The following is a 24,323-nucleotide window of genomic DNA, read 5'->3' as shown; positions in this document are numbered from 1 at the left end:
TGAGTCTTATGTGGCATCTGTAAGAGTCCCAGTTCAACAGATCAAAGCTGCAGTTGGTTGTGATCCTCTACCATCCGTCTGTGCCATCTCTGCTCTTTCCCTGCAGATCACCACGCCCTTCCTTCCCAGAAACTTCCAGGGATTCTCACTGGTCAACCGCCAACACACCACCCGGATCGAGTCCGGCTTCTCGGTGGAGATGTCCCCCGAGGGCCCCCAGCTCTCCTATGCCCACTTTGGGCAGCTGGGGGAGGAAACTTACCACTGGCAGTTGCCGGAGACCTACCTGGGTGACAAGGTGAGAGCCCCGCTCTGTGGGATGCAGAGAGTGGTGCCTGCAGTTCTTGAGCCCATCCCTGTGGCGTCTGGTCATCCTCCCTGGACAGTCTTTTCGAATCGTGTTCCTTGTGGTCTGTTGTGAACCAAGGCACTGATTTTGGGGGGCGGGATGGCAATTCATAGTGTGTTTCCAGAGAGAGGTGAGCCAGCAGAACCTTGGCTTTGAAGGTAAGTCCATGGGTACCAACTTAAAGGAGGAGACAAAAGAGAATGGAAGGATGCTAGGAGGCTGATGAGGATTCAGTCAGACTATTGGGTCCATCTAGCTCAGTATTTGGGACGCGGGTTGCGCTGTGGGTTAAACCACTGAGCCTGGGGCTTGCCGATCAGAAGGTCGGCGGTTCGAATCCCTGCGACGGGGTGAGCTCCCGTTGCTCTGTCCCAGCTCCTGCCAACCTAGCAGTTCGAAAGCATGTCAAAGTGCAAGTAGATAAATAGGTACTGCTACAGCAGGAAGGTAAACGGCGTTTCCGTGTGCTGCTCTGGTTCGCCAGAAGCGGCTTTGTCATGCTGGCCACATGACCTGGAAGCTGTACGCCGGCTCCCTCGGCCAATAACGCGAGATGAGCGCCGCAACCCCAGAGTCGGTCACGACTGGACCCAATGGTCAGGGGTCCCTTTACCTTTAGCTCTGTATTGTCTACATTGACTGGCAGCAGTGGCTCTCCAGGACTTCAGGCAGAGGTCTCTCCCAGCCTTACCTGAAGATGCTGCCAGCGGGGGTTGAACCCGGCGCCTTCTACATGCAAGGCAAGTGTTCTGCCATGGCCTATTTTCAAGCAAGGAGGCCGCACAGATCAGAGCCGGCATGGCGCACTTTGGGTGTCAGACTAGGACATGGACGACTCAGGTGCAAATCTTCCTGGGTTTCTCTCTCCTCCTCCCAACCATCTCCCAAGAAAGAAACCTCGCTTTTCTGGCGCCCGTCAGTAGCACGAAGCTCGCGGGAGTGACCTTGGGCCACTCGCTGCCTTGGTCACCCTAGCTTGCCTCGCAGGGTTCTTGTGAGGATTAAATGAGAACAGTGTAGCTCTTTGGAAGGCGGGGTGGGGCACAAATGTGGTGGTGGCGATTTTGGCGGAAAGGAAGGGAGGAATTCCACCCCTTCCCCTATTCCCAGGGTTTTTCTAGCAGAAAACCACACAAATAGACTCAGGGGTTCCCCTGCGGATGTCCTCTTACAGTCAGCATGTGAGGAGGTCCAGGTGATGCAGCCCCTTGCCAGCAGAAGGTGGCACGAGGCTGGGTGGATCCTGGGTGCTCCCAGAGCTCCCCCCCCCCCCGGGCCAACTTTTCCCCAAAGCAAGCCGTTCCACGGGGCTGGAAGTGGGTGGGGACTGTTGTCAGGGCATTCCTGGCGGACAGCAGAAAAGTGAGGCTTCCTTCTTGAAAGGTGGTCGTTGTTTTGTTGTTGTTTATTGAATTTATATACCGCCCTATACCCGGAGGTCTCATGGAATCATAGAGTTGGAAGAGACCACAAGGGCCATCCAGTCCACCCCCCTGCCAAGCAGGAAACACCACCAAAGCATTCTTGACATATGGCTGTCAAGACCTCCAAAGAAGGAGACTCCACCACACTCCTTGGTAGCAAATTCCACTGCCAAACAGCTCTTACTGTCAGGAAGTTCTTCCTAGTGTTTAGGTGGAATCTTCTTTCTTGAAGTTTGAATCCATTGCTCCGTATCCGCTTCTCTGTCTCAGGGCAGTTCACATAAAAACATCATAGTATATAACATAAAAATAAAAGCAGAGAAGGCCTGTTCTCGTGTTACCACCCTCCGGACCTCTCGAGGTGGCTGGGGGGAGGAGAGAAACTTTGAAGCAACACCCAGGAAGGTAGGCGGTTAGGATTCCAGAGGCAGACCTCCTTTGTTGCTTTACCCTACAATCCTGCCTTCGAATATGCGTTGCAGAGGGTGGACTCGATGACATCGGGGGTCCCTTCCAACAATTATACAATTGTGAGGAGTGGAATGGGCATCCCTAGTTTTGACAGCTCACAAGCCGCTGGCAAGGCTTGTCATTTGTTGTGTATTTGTCTATAAGCACGCCGTCTTGAATTAGCAACCACCGCAACTTCCTGTGGCAAGGAGTTCCACAGGCTTACGCTGAGTTGCACAAAGGCGTGCTTTATTTTGTGAGGGAATGACATTTCGAACTTGGAGGGGGCAAGTTTCAATGAGAGAGTCCTGCTGGCTGAGGGAAAATATTTTATCCAGCCCCAAAATCTGCTCAGGGCTCCTGCTTTTCTGCGCCACTTTAGAACTGGCTACAATACTGGGGGGCAAGCTGGACAGGAGGGAGACTCTTGTTCCCAGGAGGGGCACAATTATGGAGCTGGATGTATTTGGGGGTCTGGCATGGGCTATGAACTCTCCACCTTTACCTTCTCTCTCTCGACGTCTGTCTCTTTCTGTTTCTCCCATTCTTTCTTTCCTGCCCAGACTGTCGGGCAGAAGGAGACCTACTTTGCCCGGATGCGCCGTGCCCACAAGGTACGCGGGCAGAGATGCCCGTAACGGAGCATGGACATGTCGGGTTCTGGGGCATGCTATTGTATTGTGTGCTTCTAAACTGGGGTATGGGCAGGCCTGGTTGTCGAAGGCAGGAGGCCCCAAGAGGATGACTCGCTAATAAGAAAGGTGGTTTTCAGAGTTTGGGGCTTTTCAGTTCAGAGAAAAGGCGAGTCGAGAGGTGATGTGATAGAACTGTGTGAAGTTATTATGCATGGCATTGAGGAAGCTGAATGTTGGCAGATTTAGTACAGATAAAAGCAGGCTTTTCTTATGTTCTCTGGCTGGCATCTGTGCCAAAGCGGCTGCCATGTTTTGTTCAGAAGCCACAGAGCTTGTTCAGCCTTATGCAAAGTCAGACCGCCTGGGCTACCTAGCTTTTAAAAATGTTTTTAGGACCCACCCTATTCTTGAGATTGCCATTTCTTTTAAGCCATTTTAATCTTGCATTTTGAATTGTTGTAACCTCCCCTGGGGAACCTTAGGATGGAGGGCGGGTCATGAATCAAAATAATCACAGCAATAACAACAGCTCAGTGCTGTCGACAGTGACTGACAACAGCTCTCCAGTCTTTCTTTTTTCAAATATTTTTATCGGTTTTTACACAAACAAATTTAAAATAGTGTCCTTAAAATGTTTTTCCTAAAACTACATATCATTACATTCTCCACAGTTTTCATTTCTCTAAATTGCCCGTGTCTTTCGTTTCTTTAAAAGTTACAGTGGACGCTCGGGTTGCGAACGTGATCCGTGCAAGAGGCACATTCGCAACTCGCAGCGATTGCAACCCGCAGCACCACGTCTGTGCACGCGCGGGTTGCAATTCAGCAATTCTGCGCATGCGCGATTTAGCTTTTATGCGCATGCGCAGAAACCCGGAACTAACCCATTCAGGTACTTCCGGGTTTGGCGCGGGATGCAACCTGAAGCATCTGTAACCCGAGGTATGACTGTATTCTTAAAGTCCAGCTGACGTTTTTATTTGTTTGCAATGGTCTCCTAAGTAAGTTATAATTTTTCCCCATTTTTCTTAAAAATCTATATCTTCTTGATTCCTGAGTCTCCCGGTCAGTTTTGACATTTCAGCATAGTCCAGCAGTTCGGCTTGCCATTCTTCCCTAGTCGGGACTGTGGCTTCCTTCCATCATTGGGCTAGTAGAATCCTTGCAGCTGTTGTCGCGTACATAAACAGTCTTTTCTGGTCTTTTGGAATGTCGGTACCTGTAATTCCAAAGAGAAAAGCTTCTGGTTTTTTGACAAATGTTATTTAAAACATTCTCCCCCCCCCAGTTCATTATACAGTGGTACCTCGGGTTAGAAACACCTCGGGTTACAAACACTTCGGGTTACAGACTCCGCTAACCCAGAAGTAGTACCTCGGGTTAAGAACTTTACCTCAGGATGAGAACAGAAATTGCATGGCGGCGGCGGGGCGGCAGCAGGAGGCCCCATTAGCTAAAGTGGTACCTCAGGTTAAGAACGGACCTCCAGAACAACTTAAGTTCGTAACCAGAGGTACCACTGTACATCAATTCCCAAAATGACTTTGTTATCTTACATGACCACCGCATATGAGCTACAGCCCTTCTAATTTTGGCATGGCTGGGGTCAGTGCATGCCCCCAACTCTGTGGTGTGCTGCCTCCTAAGATCAACAGGACCCCCCCCCTTTATAGCCTGCCCCCTTCGTGCAAATTGGGGGTGTGTGTGTGCACTTTGCCCTGCTAATGTGTTCCTGTCTGCCTTTCCCTCCCTTCCCTGCATGGGCACCCCATACCGAGCCCCCAAACAGCTGAGCCTCTGCATGGGGGGCAACTGTGAATGTTCAAGGGAGGCGGGTGTGGGGAGGCTGCCAGCATTGCGTGGCCAGGCAAGAGGCCGGCCAGCTTTCAACATGCCCACTGCCCCCCGTGTCCCACCCCAGCAGAACTCCACATCCCTCACAGAGGAGCAGCTGAGGAAGGACGTGGCAGCTGGCAGGATCCCCAGCTCTGGCGGCCGGGTCCGGCGAGCCACCCAGGTAACGAGTGCAAAAGGCGGCTCCACGTGGATCTGCCCAGCTGGGGATTGCAGCATTCGTCCTGGGTTGGGAAGCCATTCCGAGCCCTGTCCTTTCCTAGGACAGCCAACCGTTTTCAGGCCTGCCAGCGCGAGTAGATAAATAGGTTCCTCTGCAGCGGGAAGGTAAATTGCATTTTTGTGCTCTCTGGCACTCGTTGCACCAGAAGCCGTTTAGTCCTGCTGGCCACATGACCCGGAAAGCTTTCCGTGGACAAACACCGTCTCCCTCGGCCTGAAAGCGGAGATGAGTGCCGCACCCCATAGTCGAATTTGACTGGACTTAACCATCCAGGGGTCCTTTACCTCTCTGTACTGGGCTTGCAGATCCTCCTTTGCTCTGTCTGCCTGCCTGCCTCTCTCTCTCTTTCTCTCTCTCTCTCTTCCCCACCCTGCTTCTTCCTTCCTTCCCTGACTCCCTCGCCTCCATCCTTCAGGTGCAGGAAGCCCAGTTGAGACGTGATGCTGAAATCTGGGAGATGCTGTCCCGCTGGCAGGCCTCCTCCCACAGGGCGCCCCCTCCTCCCAAGGAGAAGGAGGAGAGCGGCCCCCAACCCCCTCCAGCAGGACTGCGGACCCCCTCTGCTGCCCAGGCAGCCCACTCTGGCCCTCCTCGCTCCTTTGCCTCCTTGGCCAGGGCTCCTCTGCTCCCTGCTTCTCTTGCCGCTGCTCCTGGCTCCCAGGTACATCCCTGCCCTTCCTTGGCCTCATAGGGGAGCCCTGGTTCTCCATGCTCGGCACTGCCCTGGGGCACATCTGCTTGCTGCCAGTGCACTGGCGGAAATCAAACTCATCTGGGCCATACTGGGTTTGGAAGCCGAACCACGGGGTGGGGGAGAGGGGCTCAGAGCTTATGTCTTATTCCCTTTTCCAGGGATTCTGTCCTTCCTTCCCTCTGCCCTTTCTTCCATCCTTTTGTCTTCCCCAACCTTCCTTTTCTTTATTTTTTTTAAAAAATATGTATCCATTCATTTATTTGACAAATAATCAGAAATAAATAAAAATTCCATTGTAACTATCCAACCTCCCAAAACTTCAACACCTCTTGCGATGGTTTGACCCCTTTCCATTTTGACAGTACAAATTCTGCAAACACCCTCCGTATCTCCTCAAAGTCATTTCTCTTGCATATTCCCCGTCTTACCTTAATGGCACATGTTAACATGGGCGTACCCAGGATCAAAACTAGGCGGGGCAAGGGGAGGGGCCAAGGCACGGAAGGGGAGGGGCCACAAAGTGGGCGGGAACAGCGAACTCGCGCTCCGCCGGGCTGTGCCCCTCCCTAGAAGCAGGGCTGGTGGGCGGAGGCGGAGCCCAGCCCAGCGGAGCGCGAGTTCAGCGTTCCCGCCCGCCGCGCCGCGCTCTCTGGTTCCCCGCCGCGCTTGGCCTTGCCAGAGGGCGCGACGGGGAGCTGGAGGGAGGGCGCAGCGCGGCGGGCGGGAACGGCGAACTCGCGCTCCGCCGGGCTGTGCCCCTCCCTAGCAGCAGGGCTGGTGGGCGGAGGTGGAGCCCAGCCCAGCGGAGCGCGAGTTCGGCGTTCCCGCCCACCGCGCCGCGCTCCCTGGTTCCCCGCCGCGCTTGGCCTTGCCTGAGGGCGCGCCGGGGAGCTGGAGGGAGGGTGCGGCGCGGTGTGGCGGGAATGGCGAACTCGCGCTCCGCCGGGCTGTGCTCCGCCTCTGCCCACCAGCCCTGCTTCTAGAGTAGGGCAGCTGCCCTAACTTGCCGCATGGTGGGTACGCCCTTGCATGTTAATTCATCCTTAATAGCTGTATCCCACACCTCTTTATACCATCCTTCCATTTGATATTCTGCTTGCCCCTTCCACTTCCTGGCTATCATAATTCGTGCAGCTGTCAGTAAATTTGTAAGTCCTTCCTAGCCTGAGAACCTTCCACCCCATCGTAAATTGATAATAATGCTGCCTCTGGACTTTCGGCCAGCTTTAACCCAGTGATTTATGTTATCTCCTTAAACACCCTTTGCCAAAAAATATTTACACCCCCACCACATGTGAATATAATTCCCAGATTCCTAGCATCCCCTCCAACGTAACACTGAATATTCCTTGTTTATTTGATTTAATCTGACTGGTGTTAGATACCATCTCCAAACTAATTTATAATAATTTTCTTATAGACAACATTTTGAACGTATTTTTCCCCCAGCTTTGACTTCTATATGCCCTGTGTGAGAAAAGGAGACAACCTTCCTTTTCTGCCTGCTTCCATCTTTCCTTCTGTTCTTCCCTCCGTCCTTTTCTCCAGGGCCGTCTCGAGCAGATCGGGCGCCCTGGCGCTGAGGCGAGGAGATCGCTCCGGCGCTCCCGCCCTCGCAGCACGCACCACGGCTTCTGCGCGGCTTCGCCGTGCAGCGCCCGGCCCGGCGCCCCGCGCCACCGGAACTGCACCTAGAGCCGGGCCTGCTTTTCTCTCTCCTTCCCTCCACCCTGCCATCTTTCCCTTTCCCTTCCTGCCCTCCTTTCTCCTATCCTTCGATCCTCCCTCCCTCCCTTTGCTCCCCACTACCTTCCTGTCTTCCCTCTACCTCTTCTCACTGAACATCTTCTCTTGGCCTCAAGCCCCAGGGACAAGGACTCCCCGGCGGAAGGTCCTCAGACTCCTCCAGCAACCTGCTCTCCTCCTCCTCCCAGTACCGCCTCAGGGCGTCTGAGGCTAAAAAGGTACCCACAAGCAGGGCGCAAGCAGAGTGGGTAGTGAATGGAACATTGGCATGGAGAGGTTTGTGAGGAGGGGAGAGCTCTGCCACACAGCACACAGCTGTCCAGAGCAGAGGTAGAAAAACGCCCCCCCCCCCAAAAAAAATCTGGAAGGCATTTTTTAAAAAAAGCAAAATGTTTGGGGGCAGGGGTGGGTATGTGCGGAATTTGAGGGGCCGTTGGTGCCAAAGCTGGCTCCTCTTTTCTCCCTCTTGCCTTGGACCTCACCCTGCTTTTGGCATTTGCTCACCTAGAAGATGCAAAGCAAGCATTGGCAGGGGGGTTGGACTTGGGGATCCTTGGGGAATCTTCCAGATCTACAATTCTGGGTTCACGTTTGGTCGTGAAAACTTCCCTTTGCCTCCTTGATGGGGAGGAGGAGCATTTTGCAGATTTGCCTTCCTGTCCATTCTTAACGGTTCCATTTTTTTTTTTACTGAATTGCTTACCAGGCCCAATCTGCTTCCCCTCCTCTGCCCCAAAATTTATTTATTTATTTTATTTTATTTATTTATTTATCCACTCACCCACCCTATCCCTGAAGGTCTTAGGGCAGTTCACATAAAGGATCACATACATAAAATAATAATAATAATGACAACCCAATAGAACCCTTCTAATTAAAAGAGCCAGAAAAAAGGGCATAGGATGTAAATCAGGTCAGGCAAAGGCCTGGTTAAAAAGGAACGTTTTTGCCTGGCGCCTAAAGTTGTCTAATGAAGGCGCCAGGTGAACTTCCCTGGGGAGAGCATTCCACAGACGGGGAGCCATTGCAGAGAAGGCCCTGTTCTTGTGTTGCCACCCTCCAGACCTCTCAAGGAGGAGGCACAGGAAGGAGGGCCTCAGAAGATGATTGCAGGGTATGGGTAGGTTCATATATGGGAAGAGGCGGAACTTGAGGTATTGCGGTCCTGAGCTGTTTAAGGCTTTGTGGGTCAGAACCAGCACTTTGAATTGGGCCCGGAAACTAATTGGTAGCCAGTGCAGTCAAGACCAGGATCGGAGTAATATGCTCAAAACGTCTTGCTCCGGTGAGCAACCTAGCCACTGAATCCTGCACCAACTGAAGTTTCCAAACCGTCTTCAGAGGCTGCCCTAAGTATAACACATTGCAGTAATCTAACCTTGAGGTTAGTTCCCCAGGGTACCTTATGAATTCAACTGGCTTCTGCCTCCAGGGCTACCAAACAGTGACCCTGTCTTGCAATCAGCTGTGTGGAAACCTAGCGGCCTCAATTGGCTCTGTGGTGGCGTACGAATTTGTGGGACAGGGGAGCCCTTTCATCTTGCCCTAAGCTGGCTTGATGGTGCCCCCCCCCCGTCGTCGTCCCCCTCGGATCTTGTCCTTGTGGCCCACCTGCCTCCAGCAACCTGGGTGTCAGGGACCGTGCTGAGGAGGGCTGCACTGAGGAGGAATGGTGGGAGCCTCCCCCTGCTCCTGATTAGGATCCTGAATCTTCCCACGAGATTTGGAACAGTGGTTTGCAGAGGGACATAGTTCAGAAGGCAGAAGCTGAGAAGTACTGGGTGGGGAGCAGCTAGGAGAGGAAGAACTGCAAGAGAGAGTTAACAGACTCAATTTCGCTGGAAAGCGTCCAGCCGCTCAGCCCAAGGTCAAGGAGAGCAGATAAAGTGGCAGCACAGACAGCACAGCGGTTGCAAGATCAGGTTGCAAATTGTGGAAGTGAAGTGGGTGACTAGGGAAGAATTGGGTGGAACCCTTAATTGGGAGCACCGCCGTTCCTAGGAAATGGATTATTTGTTCTCTCGCTGTGGTCATTAAAATTTCTAACTGGTAAGAGACTCCTTTCGTTTTGTTCTGCTTATCTACTGCCAAGGGGTGCGAGGGAGAGGAAGCCGAGTCCCAGAAACCTGACGCTGGGTTTGCAATTCACAACTCGGGGCTGATGGGAGTTGTGGTCCAAAGCAGCCAGAGAGAACCAGGCAGATGGAGAACGTTGTTGCGACAGCTCTTTGGGAGAGCGGGTGGCTGAGTGATAGAGTCATTGTGCCACCCCACCCACCCCACGGGCTTGGAGTTTGGGGCACGTTCTGGGCAGTGGGTTTCTTTCTTTCTCTCTCTCTCTCTCTCTCTCTGAGCTGTGGTGCCTGCCTGCCTGTGGCACATGTTGTGGAGCTGTGAGATTTGTCTCGTCTGTCAGCTGGTCCCTCTCACTTTCCTCTGAATATCTTTCTTCTGCCTCAGTACTGGTTGCTCTACAAGGGCTTCTCACTCCTTCCCGAAATCACTTTCTACTGGAAGCTGCCAGACCCCTTCCTGGGGGACAAGGTAATCTTAACTGCATGGACTGCAAGGGGAGGGGCGGAGGTGAGGCGCAGGGATGAGAGCCATTCCGGGGGCTCCGGGCGTGTGTCTGTTTGCATGGCGGTGGCATCAAAACAAAAGAAAGTCCTTCACACAGCACATGGCCACATGGCCACTGTCTTTGCTGGCTTTGGAAGAGGATGAGACAAAATCAAGGAGGGAAGGGGCTTCTAGCCGCAAGGGCTCTGCCTCCACAGCCAGGGGCAGCAGGGCTTCGGAATACCAATTGCTGGAAACCACAGGAGGGGGAGAGTTGGTCTTGAGCTCCAATCCTGCTTGCTGGTTTTCCATGGGGACATCAGGTTGGCCCCTGTGCCAACGCCAAGGTTGCAGGTTCGATCTCTGTATGGAACAGCTGCATATTCCTGTATTGCAGGAGATCGGACTAGAGTAGACCACTGGTTCCCAACCTTTTTTTGGCCAAGACTCACCTAAGCATCTCTAAAATCCTGATCCGCCCCCACCCCGGTGGGTTTCTGGGGTTTTTCCTGTTGTTATTCTGCCTCTCGCAGCTACAATAAACCTACCATTAAAATTATGGACTGGTCATTTTCTTCGTCAAGAGGGCAGACGGGCCAATTTAGCAGGGGATCAAATACTTCCCCCCCCTCACTGTAATTCTTATTATTCAAAAGTGAACTTCTGTTCACGTGGAGGAAGCCTAAAAAGCCATGAACTGTTAATAACTCATTCTCAAATTGCCCCCCTTAAAAATAAAATTGCCCTCCAGTGGAGTGTGTGCCCCACATTGGGAACCACGGGACTCGACGATCCTCGGCGTCCCTTCCAACTCCACGATTCTATAATTTTACGAAATGGATGGTGACGCTGCAGTTTTGTACCCCTGGTGCCTTGGGAAGGTCGTGCCTTGGGGGACCACAGAGAGAACGCTCTGTGTGTTGTTGTTTTTTGCAGGGGTATGTGTGAAGCTTTTTATCTCTCGCATAGACACACTTGCAGAAGCGGCAATGCCTCTGAATAATCCTAGCTGTGGGGAATCACAAGTGAGGAGAAGGCTGTTGTTTTATCAGGTCCCTCTTGCGGGCTTGCCATAATGGGCCTCTGGTTGACCCCTGGGGAAACAAGGTGCTGGACTCGGGAGGGCCTGATCCAGCTGCTTCAGGGCTCCTCTGGAAGTCCTTGCACATGCACAGAACCCTCTTTGTTTTCTCTGCATCAAGAAGCTGCAAATCTTTGGAGCAGGGTTGCAGGTTACTTCCAGCCTCAGAAGCCTAACCTGGCCCTCTAGGCTTCTCTTTCCTGCCCTTGAGAATCTCTGCTACTCCCCAAGTGCTTTTGCCAGGCCAGGATGTGTCCTTCAATTGTGACGCTTCTCGCTTGTCAAGATGGAGAAGAGGGCACACATAGATACGTGTACTGTATCTACTTTATTTTTGCATCGTTGGAATGTAGCCTGTGGCACCTGTCAGTCGCGTCGATGGCTGCACCTACTTAGGAGTTTAGCACCTCCCACTTTAGCCCCACCAACCACTGAGGGTGACCCTTGGGCAGAAGAAGGTTCCCTACTGCTTGTGGCAGACACCCTCCTGATGACTTCTGTGTTTTGGAAGAGCTTAAAATGTGGGGAGGGAGTGGGTGAGCGAATGGCAGCATAAAGGGGGTGCACGTTACTTTTGGGGGTTCCATGCTAGCCCCAGAAGTAGTTCGCCACCATGCGCAGGGTGCAGTTTCTTTAAAAGACTCCCCAGTCTGTTTTTTTAAACTTATTATTTGACTCTCTGAAATGTGATGATATTGCATCTAGTTTCGTATAAACTGGGTCTGGTTAGAGAAGTCTTACTCGTTTGTGTTTCAGTTCAGTCATCTTCCTATTTACTTGATTTAAATTTCATTAGAAATTTCTCAGTCTGTCCTACCTTGCAAGGATGTTGTGGGAATGAAATCGGCAGCAGAGGGAAGAGAAGAACCATGTGCTCAACCATTTTGGGGGAAATGCAACGGTGGAGGGAAATTCACTTTTTATAAAGTCGAAAATTTCAAAACGTGGGCCTTACGATGGGTGCATGACACTTGTGGGGGGAGGGGTGCGACCCATGACCTGCACCAAGATGGAATGACCTGACCCCTCTCGCCCAACATTTGCAGGTTGGATCCTACGGGGGCCATCTTCGCTACACCCTTTCCTACAATGCCGGAGGACGAGGCACCCCTCTGCCGGACGCTGATGTGCAGATCACTGTAAGGAAGTGTCCCTGCTTGCTCAGGAGAGGGCTGGGTTTGTACAGGTTTAGCTAGAGAGGTGGGGGGGGCACACCCCTGGAACTCACTGGGCATCGGAACCTGTACAGCAGCAGAGGCCCTCATTTCTGTGATTGGAGGAAGCTCTAGGTCCCATGTATACCGCTCCCATAAATGTTTATTTATGCCTTTGATTTGGAAGGTTTTTTGGGGGGTGGGGGTGGGATTTAGCCACTAGCAGAAAAAGCATGTGATTAAGAAAAGGGCTGCTGGTGGCACTGTGGTCTAAACCACTGAGCCACTTGGGCTTGCCAATCGGACGGTCAGCAGTTCGAATCCCCGCGACAGAGGGAGCTCCCGTTGCTCAGTCCCAGCTCCTGCCAACCTAGCAGTTCGAAAGCACACCAGTGCAAGTAGATAAATAGGTACCGCTGCGGCGGGAAGGTAAATGTCATTTCTGTGCACTCTGGCTTCTGACACGGTGTTCCAGGAACAGTTTAGTCATGCTGGCCGCATGACTCGGAATGCTGTCTGTGTACAAACACCAGCTCCCTCAGCCTGAAAGTGAGATGAGCACCACAACCCCATAGTTGCCTTTGACTGGACTTAACCACCCAGGGGTCCTTTACCTTTACCTTCTGAATAAGGTTACTAGCCATTGTGGCTACTACCCATAAGGGCCATGCTCTGATTTCAATGGAGGGGGCAGTGACGCTTCTGAATCCCAGTTGCTGGAAACCACAGGAGGCGAGGGTAGCTCTCATGCTTGAATCCTGCTCGAGGGCTTCCCTTGGGGGCACCCCAGCGAACAGGATACTGGACTGATCCAGCCAGTTCTTCTTATGTTCTTACATTCTCTTTTGGTGTGTGTCCCCCCAGGGTAACGACATCACCTTGGTGGCTTACCTGTCGGAGCTGCGGCCTCGGGAACGCAAGAGCTTTGAGGTCATCTTCCAGGAGGTGAGCCCTCCCTGTGCCGTCTGCACCTGAGCTCAATGTGTCTCTTGGTGGCAATGCTTTGGTGGAGAACGTGGGCCACTCAGGCTTAAATAAAGTGACTGGAGGAGGAGGAGCAATGGATCTAAGTTTACGGACCCTGCAGCTTGTTTCCATTGTCCATTGCCACTTGTCCTGTCCCTCTGCTGTGCCCGCCAGCTGGCAAAATGAGCTTATCTGGCTCTGCAAGAACTTCTACATGGTCAGAGGCTGCAATACCCCAGCAGGGGAGAGTTGCAGTGAAGCCAGTTCCATTACTGCCCCTTCCCCGCTATTTATCATTAATAATTACATCCCACACCTCTTTATACCATCATTCCATTTTATATTCTGCTTGCCCCTTCCACTTCCTGGCTATTATAATTCATGCAGCTGCCAATAAATTTGTGAGCAAGTCCTTCCTAGCCTGCGAACCTTCCACCCGATCGTAAATAGATAATAATGCTACCTCTGGACTTTTGGTCAGCTTTAACCCCTTCCCCGCTTTCTGCTGGTACCTGTGGGAATGTTAAGGATAGTAGGAAAGGATATATTGAATAAGTATTATCCTTCCTTTGCTCACGCTGGTAAGTGATGTAGCAGAACATACTTCGCTCAATATAGCTGGAAGTTATATTGTGCCCTTTTGATCCCTCTTCACAGAATAAAGACAGAGAGTCTTTCTGAAACAAATAACAACAAGTTTACTCACATTTCAGTTCATGATTTGATCCCTGAAAGTCAGGCTTTCCTTGGTAGTTATTTAAAGAAACTGAGTTTGTCTCATATGAACTCATGTGCTGCTGGCTGAGAGCCAGCAAACAGCAAAATTTACATTAAGATAACAAAATGGCTGCAGGAGAGCATCATGGCAGCAAAAGAACAGCAAGACAATAGAAAGAGAAAACTAGTCTGAGAAAATGGCTGCTTGACTCAGCTCTTTTATGGAGTCAGACAGTGCCACGTCCATCTCCACCCCCATCGTTCTGCCTGGACACAAAGGTCCAGCGCCAAGGGCTTTCTGGCAGTTCACTCACTACAAGAAGCGAAGTTACAGGGAACCAGACAGAGGGCCTTCTCGGTAGTGGCGCCCGCCCTGTGGAAGGCCCTCCCATCAGATGTTAAGGAAATAAACAACTCTCTGACTTTCAGAAGGGACCCAGGTGGCGCTGTGGTTAAACACCTGAGCCTAGGGCTTGCTGATCAGAAGGTCGGCAGTTCAAATCCCTGTGATGGGGTCAGCTCCCGTTGCTTGGTCCCAGCTCCTGCCAACCTAGCAGTTCGAAAGCACGTCCAAATGCAAGTAGATAAATAGGAACCGCTACAGCGGGAAGGTAAACGGTGTTTCCATGTGCTGCTCTGGTTTGCCAGAAGCGGCTTTGTCATGCTGGCCACATGACCTGGAAGCTATACACCGGCTCCCTCGGCCAATAATGCGAGATGAGCGCGCAACCCCAGAGTCGGTCACAACTGGACCTAATGGTCAGGGGTCCCTTTACCTTTACCTGACTTTCAGAAGACATCTGAAGGCAGCCCTGGTTAGGGAAGCTTTTAATATTTGATGAATAATTGTATTTTAATATTTTGCTTGAAGCTGCCCAGAGTGGCTGGGGAAACTCAGCCAGTGCCCGGGGTATAAATAATAATAATAATAATAATAATAATAATAATAATAATAATAATAAATCAACAACAACAACATCTCCCAGGTATCATGTAGGGGGAGGAAACTTCAGACCAGTGGAACAGCAACACTGACTGGATATCCCCCTGCTTGTGCCCACTCTAGGGAAATAAGGAATGTTGCATTTGACTGCACCGATGGATTCCATCCCACGGTATCAACCTTCCCCCCCTTTTCTCCCCAGCAATACTGGAAGCGCCCAGATGGCCAGCCAGCCACCCGGGAGCACCTTATGATGGTCCTGGCTGACCTGGACGAGATTCTCATCCGCGCCACTCACTCCACTGAGATGCTGTCGGCTGGCATCACCGGTGTCAGCATGGAGACCGCGGTGCCCACCTACACCAGCCTGCCCCGGGCTCTGGAGGTGGAGGAATGCCGCTGCCCACCAGGCTACCAGGGTCTTTCCTGCCAGGTGAGCACACTTTGCTGGGCCAGGCTGGGCACGTGGGCCCATGGGGACTGTTTGCTGATGCCACCCTGTCCCTCCTTCTCTTGCAGGATTGTACAGCTGGCTACACCCGGACAGGCGGTGGGCTCTACCTGGGGCACTGTGCGCTGTGCGAATGCAACGGGCATTCAGATTCCTGCCACCCTGAGACAGGGGCCTGTTCGGTGAGCAACCTCCATAGGTTACACAAACTTATGTGTAAAAGAGTATTGGGAAATGATACATAATGAACTGGAAAAAAATGGTTTAAAAGTCCTTTCCTAAAAAAAAAAATAGCCAGAGTTCCTTTCTGTTGGGGATAATTCTGACTGAAATTCCCAAGTGTCAAAAAAGGTTATTTATGTATGCCACTGCAGTGGAACCTTGGTTTACAAACACCTCGGTTTACGAATTTTCGGTTTACGAACGCCGTGGACCCATCTGGAACAGATTAATTCACTTTCCGTTACTTTCAATGGGAAAGTTCGCTTCAGTTTATGAGCGCTTCAGTTAATGAACAGACTTCCGGAACCAATTACACCCATGCTTGGGGTTAAGTACGCTTCAGGTTGAGTAATCCACGGACCCATCTGGAATGGATTAATCCACTTTCCATTACTTTCAATGGGAAAGTTCGCTTCAGTTTATGAACGCTTCAGTTTATGAACAGACTTCCAGAACCAATTGTGTTCATAAACCGAGGTACCACTGTATGTAAAATGAACCATGGAGAGAGAAGAAGGGAAGCTATTGATATCTTAAGGATGTAAAATGAACATTTTAAATTGTAAAACGGAAAAATTAATAAAAATTGTTTAAAAAGGAACATAAACTTATGCCATTGGTTCATCCCAGCCCTATTTAGAGGTGCTGTCAGGGATGGAACCCAGAACATTTTGTATCCATATTTGTACTGGAACAATTATATATCCTTTCAAGACATGAATTCTCGGCCCGCCGGTGGGGCTGGGCGATGTATCGATAAATCGTCCAGAACCAGTTTGAACTCCATACTGTGATATCGATTATATAATTTTTGACCTGGCAGTATATCATGAATCATAATGCGTGTGCTGTGCAAAAATCACAATGTGGGAAAAACTGTCAAGCCAGCTAATGGCCTATACGTAGCTCCATCCTTATTTCAGACGTTGTGGTATATCAATATATTGCAATGTTTAGCTGGTGATATATCACAATGTTGATGTCGCCCAGCCCTAGTTTCCGGAGACTTCCCTAAAACTGTTTAAATGTTAAGGTATAAAAATGAAGGGAAGGTAAAATAGTAAGCTGAGAACTCCCTAAATGTGTGTGTGTGTGTGTGTGTGTGTGAGAGAGAGAGAGAGAGAGAGAGAGAGAGAGAGATTTTGTGTATATTTGTACATTTTTGTCTGCACAAACACTTCCTTTGGCGCTTGCGGCAGGGTTACAATTTTGAAAGTGCCCTATTTAACCAGTGCTGAATCCATTTATTTCCTGGCCAGTTTATTTGACATAAATATTGCCTTTGGAAAGAGAGAGAGAATTGCACAGACGAAACGGTTTCTGCTGGGCATATTTCACTCTGCATCAGAATTCCACCATCACCACCCGGCCCTCCCCACACTTACCTTCCTTTCTCTGTTTCTTTTATATATATATATATATATATATATATATATATATATATATATTAGTTTTCAATTACAGTCCAATAATAGCCTCATTATAACAATGCCAAATTATAATACAACTACTAATACCAATCATTCAAGTACCAAATTAAATAATTTAGGTGGCTAGAATTGATTATTTACTTTATTTCTGTGTTCCAAAATCTTATTGATTTCAATTACATTCTTGTCAAAATAATAATCCCTTATACAACTACTGCAATATCAATAACTTCTCTTTTTTTAACTTTTGGTAAGCAAACATTACCTACAAAAAACAAAGAACCACAAACTAATCTTACATTGGATATTTCTAGACTTAAGATAGTTATTGCAGTATACATAATCAAATTGTCAAGCATCTAGAATAAGTGTGTATCATATAAAAAATAAAAAGAGAGAGAGAAAAGAAAAAGAAAAATTCACAACGATAAAACCAAAAAATTAACAAAACTAAAACTACCTATCAAACAAAAAGCAGTATTTAGTTAATTCAAACCAGTATCAGGGTGTTCTGCTCACAAAGTCCCTCGTACTGGGTTGAATCCCCTTTTTTAATTTGTTGGTTTGTTGACTTCTGTCTACTCTTTGCTGTTTCAGTTCAGCCGTTTCTATCTTTGATCTGTATTTAATTATTTGGCTCCATCTTGGGATACCTCTGTCTGCGAAATTAGTCTAAACCAGGCATCCCCAGACTTCGGCCCTCCAGATGTTTTGGACTACAATTCCCATCTTCCCCGACCACAGGTCCTGTTAGCTAGGGATCATGGGAATTCTAGGCCAAAACATCTGGAGGGCCGCAGTTTGGGGATGCCTGGTCTAAACTCAGCCAAGTGTTCTTGTTGGAACCAAGTAATTTTAATAACTTCTATTTGTGTTGACACGTTAAATGATTTGCCTTTACCAGAGCTGCCTTCATCATGCTGCTGGGGAGTTCTGTGACAAGTGTGCCCCCGGATTCTACGGCGATGCCACTGCGGGCACCCCAGAGGACTGCCAGCCCTGCGCCTGTCCGCTGACAGATCCAGAAAACCAGTACGATGTTGTCTCATTTTGAGAGAGAGAGAGAGAGAGAGAGAGAGAGAGAGAGAGAGAGAGAGAGAGAGAGAGAGAGAGACTGAGTAGATGGGGCTTGGACTGGGTTTCAGGATGGGCTGGCAGCAGATGTGGATTTGTGGGCAGGGGGAGCGAATCTGCTTTAGCTAGCCACTCCGGGTGGATAAAGCTATCAAGGGTTACAAAAAGAGTATTGGGAAGGGATCCATAATGAATTGGAAAAAAATATTTAAAAGTACTTCCCCCCCCCCCAAAAAATAAACCCAGAGTCCTTTCTGTTGGAGATAATTCAGACTAATATTCCCAGGTCTTCTTCCTTATTTTATTTTATTTTATTTTATTCAGGTTCTCAAGGACGTGTGAGAGCCTGGGGGGCGGAGGCTACCGCTGCACAGCCTGTGAGCCGGGCTACACCGGCCAGTACTGCGAGCAGTGAGTATCTTAACTGCCTGGCGGACGGGCAGGGATGTAGCCCAGTAGCCCTCTGGATCTGCCCTAAGGTAAAGGTAAAGGGTAAAGGGACCCCTGACCATTAGGTCCAGTCGTGACCGACTCTGGGGTTGCGTGCTCATCTCGCATTATTGGCCGAGGGAGCCGGCGTATAGCTTCCAGGTCATGTGGCCAGCATGACAAAGCCACTTCTGGCGAACCAGAGCAGCACACGGAAACGCCGTTTACCTTCCCGCTGTAGCGGTTCCTATTTATCTACTTGCATTTGGACGTGCTTTCGAACTGCTAGGTTGGCAGGAGCCGGGACCGAGCAACGGGAGCTCACCCCGTCACAGGGATTCGAACCCCCGACCTTCTGATCAGCAAGCCCTAGGCTCAGTGGTTTAACCCACAGCGCCACCTGGGTCCTAACACTCTGCCCTAACTCTCAACAATTCTTCTGTCACCCCTGTTAGGGCCACTGACTGGTCTCTTTCTCAGAGGTATGATTCTCACCTGTCTCTCTCTCTTGCTCCCTTCTCAGGTGTGCTCCAGGTTACACAGGAAACCCCAATCTCCGTGGGCAGAAGTGTGTCCCCCTGGGTGAGTAAGAAGTCCGCCAGCTGGCCTCTGCCTACACACACACACACACACACACACACACACACACACACTGCACACGCCACATTGCCAGCAGCGAAGGGTTGCTGTGTATAGATAGAAGAGCCCGCCAGGTCAGGCCACTAGCACATCTGGACCAGCATTCTGCTCTCTTAATGGCCAACCAGAAGCCTGCAAGAAGCCCACAAGCAGGGATGCTTTAGCCAAGATTCCTGCATTGCAGGGGTTTGGGCCAGATGACCCTCGGGACCCCTTCCAGTTCTCCGATTCTATTATCCTATGGTTCTATACTGCAGTTTCGAGCAGCCAAGAGTCAGAAGCCTTGCTTCCTCCGACCGTGGATAGCCATCGCGGTTCATAGCCATTGGTAGCCTTTTTCTCCATGAATTTGCCCCATGCTCTTTTACAGCCATCTAAGCTGGTGGTCCTCCCTGCTTCCTGTGTAGGCAAGTTCCGCAGTTTCACTCTGCACTGCAAGAGGAAGGACTTTCCTTTATCCTCCTCAAACCTTCCAACACTCAGCTTCATCAGATTTCTGCAAGTTCTTGTGTTCCAAGAGAGGGGGGGGGTGGATAACCTTTTCTTTCTCTTAAAAAAAATATTTATGCTTTTCAGGTTGATACATTTCACTAATTTTACAATCATTTTGACATTTAAAAACTTGACTTCCTTCCCCCTCTTTCTGCGGTTCCTTAAATTTATTTTTAGTACCTTCTGCATATCCAAATTAACTCAATTGGCTCATTTATTCATCTACTTTAAATATATACTCCTACGAAACTGCAGGTTATTACCATAATCCTGCCAATGTTCTTATCTGTTTACAATTTATATGTAAATAGTCCATAAACCATTCCCATTATTTTATAAAAAGTTTGTTACCTTGATTTCTTATTTTTCCGGTAAGTTTCACCATTTCTGCATATGCCATAAGTTTTTGTATCCATTCTTCTTTTGCTGGGACTTCTTCTTTCCATTTCAGGGCAAGTAACATTGCCACTGTAGTAGAATACATGAATAAGTTTCTATGAAGTTTAGGTAGTTATGTCCCTATAATTCCCAATAGAAACGCTTCTGGGTTGTTGTTTTTACAAAGTTTATTTTAAACATCCTTTTCATCTATATAAATAAAAATGTAGCTGTCCGTTTGTTACCAATTCATGTGCTCCAAAAGTACTTGACCGATTGCTTTGAAATTTTGATGCAACGTTGCCACACTCTACATGAGCATTTTCATATACCTAGATTATATAGATGTCTCACCTGTGACCTTCTTTTTTAGAAAAACCTTCTTCCAAAGTTAGTTGTATTACTATCTGCTGGGTGTCAAAGCAGCACAGCTGAGGATGTCTCAGCTGCTGCCATTGGCTACAGACTATCTGTGACATCACAATAACATGGCATTGCCCAGCCAGCACAGCTGAGGATGCTAATCTCAGGCCTCAGCTGCTGCCATTGGCTGAAGACTAACTGTGACATCACAAATGAACATGGCAACCTATTGAATATAAATGTGCAAGCACACAGAGGCTGCTGGGTGTGGCTGTCCGGCCGGCGGGGAGGGCAGGGGCCGAATCCTGTCCCTTCACCTGCTGGGACCTGCACATGGGGTATGCAAGGGGGAGAGAGGGGGCGTTGGGGTGGTGAATGTCGTCACGCGGGAGGATTATAATGTCACGTGGCGGGGGGGGGGCAAGAGAGAGGGGTGCTGTGATGTCATGCGGCAGGGGTGGGGAATGGGGGCGCTGAGTAGTGGAGGCCCATGGGCTTGGGGAGGATGGATGGGTCGGGTCGGGATGGGGTGGGGGGATTTCCCACAACACGCATGCGTGGGGGAGTTGCTTTCCCATTTAACAGATTGAGCCACAGCAAGCTTTAACCTTACTACAAGACCACCACATATGATTGAAAGAACCTTCCTTCCCAACTCTCCAGGTACTCCAGACCACCCAGGCCTCGTCGTGCAAGTCCACCCTCCGCGGACCGCCGTCTCGCAAGGCAGCGAGGTGACCCTGCGTTGCCACGTCAGCGGGGCTCCACCACACTATTTCTACTGGTCCCGGGAAGACGGGCACCCCGTGCCCAGCACCACCCAGCGCAGGCAGCAAGGTGGGTTACTGTCAGGGACTGGGCAGAGGAGGAATGGTAGAGACAGGCTCCCCAGCTTGACCCTTCCAAGGAGGAGGAAGACAGCTTAGATTTACAACAGGGGTTTGAGGGAGGTCGCAGCTCAGAGGCAGATGAGGGGGGAAATTGGGAAATAACGTGAGAGGAGGAAGCACCGGGGGGGGGAGGCGCAACAGCTGATGGACACAGTGTCTTTAGACCTCCCGTCCCAGAACCTGGCAAGCCTTGAAAGTAGGGGAGCAAAGAGCTCAAAGACAGAGGGCATGTAGCAGCACCCATAGAAGTGACGAATGAGGAAGTGGGAGAGATGGGGGTGGAGAGTCACTCGGGACAACACCATTATCCAAGCGGCTGGGTTCTATAGCCTCTCTCTGGAGATATGGAATAAAAAGTGGACGGCAAGAAACATTCCCTTGCCTTTGTATGTTCCTGGGCAACCAGCCGGGGGACCCAGTTACCATCAGGGTTTCTGGGGGAGGGCTGAAGCTGTCTCTCCTTTCCTGGCTTGGTAAATGAATAAATGCAGAGTCGTTTGGTCTGGCTTAAAAGGAAGACTGCTACCTTCATACGCTGACTCGGTGGAGAAGTGTGTGTGTCTCCCCCCCCCCCTAACACTTATGCACACACACCCTCCCAAAGAAGCCTTCTGTACAATATATAAAATTTTTCTGGCAAATTATGGAGATAACAGAAATCACTGGGTTATAGCTGACTGAAAGTCCACAGGTACCTTTATTATCAATTTACGATGGAGTGGAAGGCTCGCAGGCTAGGAAGGACTTGCTCACAAATTTATTGACAGCTACACAAATTATGATAGCTAGGAAGTGGAAGGGGCAAGCAGAATATAAAATAGAAGAGGTGTGGGATATAGCTATTAATGATAAATTTACATGTGCCATTAAGGTTAAGACGGGGAATAGGCAGGAGAAATGATTTTGAGGAGATATGGAGGGTGTTTGTAGAATTTGTACTGTTAAAATGGAAAGGGGTCAAACCATCGCAAGAGGTGTTGAAATTTTGGAAGGTTGGATTAGTTACAATGGAATGGTCTCGGTGGTGGGGTGCATATTTTTTTTCTTATTTATGTATTATTCTTATTCCGCCGTATAAGACGACCCCCAACTTTTCCAGTTAAAATATACAGTTTGGGATATACTCGCCGTATAAGAAATATGACCTGGTGTATAAGACGACCCCCGACTTTTGAGAAGATTTTCCTGGGTTAAAAAGTATTCTTATACACAGCAATATAGTATTTATTTGTACCCTGCCCATCTGGCTGGGTTTCCCTAGCCACTCTGGGCGGTTCACAACAGGGAATTAAAAATATGATAAGACATCAAACATTAAAAACTTTCCTAAACAGGGCGTCTTCACTTATGATTATTACTTTGTCAAATAATAATAATAATAATAATGAAAAATGTGAAAAAGAATGGCCTGCAGGGGGGTTGGACTAGATGACCCCTGGGAAACCTTCCAGCTTGTCTCCATCTCCCTTGATTTCCTCCCCAGGGCTGGAGCTCCATTTCCCCAACATCCAGCCCTCTGAAGCTGGCGTCTACATCTGCACATGCCGGAACCCGCAGTTCAGCAATGCCAGCCGTGCCGAGGTGGTTGTCACAGGTGAGACGCACCTTCTTGCTAGGAGTGAACTTCCTTCACCGGGAGGAGCTTGTAGAGGTGCAGAGTTTGAGATTGGTGCTGGGAGGGTTTGGTGCCAATGGATGGGAGCCACAGGAGTCGAGAGGGCTCTCTGCTCCTTGCTTGCGGCTTTCTCACTGGGGCATCTGGTTGGCCACTGTGAGAACAGGATTCTGGACTATAAGGGCCATTGGCCTCATGGATCCAGCAGGGCTCATATTATGGGATTCTGTTCCCAAGTCACAAAAATGGCTGTCTTCTGTAGAGCCAGCCTGAGGGTGGGCATTTGTTGTTGCTATTTACATTATTTCCATTGGAAGGGGAGCAAGTGGTGCTGTGGTCTAAACCACTGAGCCTCTTGGACTTACCAAATCAGTGGTTTGAATCCCCGCAACGGGGTGAGCTCCTGTTGCTCTGTCTCAGCTCCTGCCAACCTAGCAATTCAAAAGCACACCAGTGCAAGTAGATGAATAGGTACCGCAGCGGCGGGAAGGTAAACGGCGTTTCCGTGCACTCTGGTTTCCGTCACGGTGTCCCGTTGCACCAGAAGCGGTTTAGTCCTGCTGGCCACATGACCCAGAAAACTGTCTGTGGACAAACGCCGGTTCCCTTGGCCTGAAAGCAGGATGAGCGCCGCAACCCCATAGTCGCCTTTGACTGGACTTAACTGTCCAGGGACCCTTTACCTTTTTTATCCATTTAAAGAAGAAAGCCTCTGGGTCTTGGAATCACACAAGAAGACAAAACAAACAAAAGCAATTGAAAACTAGGGACAGTTAATCTCAAGGACATGGGTTTGAGCCCGGTATTGGACAAAATATTACTGCATTGCAAGGGGTGGACTAGATGGCTCTCGTCGTCCCTTCCAACGCTACAATCCTATGATTCTGTACAATTCAAAATGGCTTAGATGCTCATTTAGCATAACTCCTCCCCTCCCACCCCACTAAATGGACCACGCCTGAGGCTCCCTTTGCTGCCAAAGGGTGGGGGAAATAGGCAAGTTGTCAACAATGGCACCTGGTGCATTTCCTTGGGGAGAGGATTCCAGAAATGGGGCTGGGGAGAGGAAGTGGGACAGCATCTAAGGAAAGGCATGGATCTGGGCAAGGGGAAGGCCACGAGGGAGTCTTTCGCACATCTCTCTCTGCTTCCGCAGAAGGCCCCAGCAAGCCCATCACAGTGACCGTGGAAGAGCAGAAGGTGCAGAGCGTGAAGCCGGGGGGAGACGTCACCTTTGTCTGCACAGCCAAGAGCAAGGTGAGCCCCTTCGGCCTTTGTGTGCTCATCTGCTTGCTTGCGTTCGTGTACACCCCACCTCGTGCTTCAAAGAGCTCCAGGTGGCATACATCGTTCTCACCCTTCCTCATTTAATCCCCACAATGAAGCGAGATGAGCGCTGCAACCCCATAGTCGCCTTTGACTGGACTTAATTGTCCAGAGGTCATTTACCTTTTTAAAAAACATCTTGAATATTCTTACATACCTGTTTATGTTTCCAATGGAGAGTTCTAATATTTTCTTCCATATTTTTCTTAAACCACTTGC

General features: G+C 49.8%; 1 protein-coding gene across 15 annotated transcripts in view; it reads left to right on the top strand.

Annotated features, from left to right (window-relative positions):
* The window catches only part of HSPG2 (heparan sulfate proteoglycan 2), a 198,743-nt gene that overhangs the window by 110,882 nt on the left and 63,538 nt on the right, over positions 1-24,323 (top strand). For 8 of the 15 annotated variants that reach the window (XM_088671499.1, XM_088671498.1, XM_088671496.1 and 5 more), the window contains 16 exons: positions 107-298; positions 2,787-2,837; positions 4,780-4,875; positions 5,351-5,596; positions 7,492-7,593; positions 9,836-9,919; positions 12,062-12,154; positions 13,034-13,114; positions 14,998-15,228; positions 15,315-15,428; positions 17,803-17,930; positions 18,297-18,383; positions 18,925-18,983; positions 20,937-21,110; positions 22,647-22,757; positions 23,935-24,035. In XM_088671499.1, the coding sequence (XP_088527625.1) occupies positions 107-298; positions 2,787-2,837; positions 4,780-4,875; positions 5,351-5,596; positions 7,492-7,593; positions 9,836-9,919; positions 12,062-12,154; positions 13,034-13,114; positions 14,998-15,228; positions 15,315-15,428; positions 17,803-17,930; positions 18,297-18,383; positions 18,925-18,983; positions 20,937-21,110; positions 22,647-22,757; positions 23,935-24,035 (1,950 nt within the window). The remainder of the gene's footprint in view (positions 1-106; positions 299-2,786; positions 2,838-4,779; positions 4,876-5,350; positions 5,597-7,491; positions 7,594-9,835; positions 9,920-12,061; positions 12,155-13,033; positions 13,115-14,997; positions 15,229-15,314; positions 15,429-17,802; positions 17,931-18,296; positions 18,384-18,924; positions 18,984-20,936; positions 21,111-22,646; positions 22,758-23,934; positions 24,036-24,323) is intronic. The other 7 variants (XM_088671505.1, XM_088671504.1, XM_088671503.1 and 4 more) reach the window with 4 other exon arrangements.

The sequence above is a fragment of the Zootoca vivipara genome, chromosome 6 (genome assembly GCF_965207765.1).
Source record: "Zootoca vivipara chromosome 6, rZooViv2.hap1.1, whole genome shotgun sequence".
In the NCBI taxonomy this organism is placed as follows: domain Eukaryota; kingdom Metazoa; phylum Chordata; class Lepidosauria; order Squamata; family Lacertidae; genus Zootoca; species Zootoca vivipara.
This window is presented reverse-complemented; position numbering and strand designations above follow the sequence as displayed.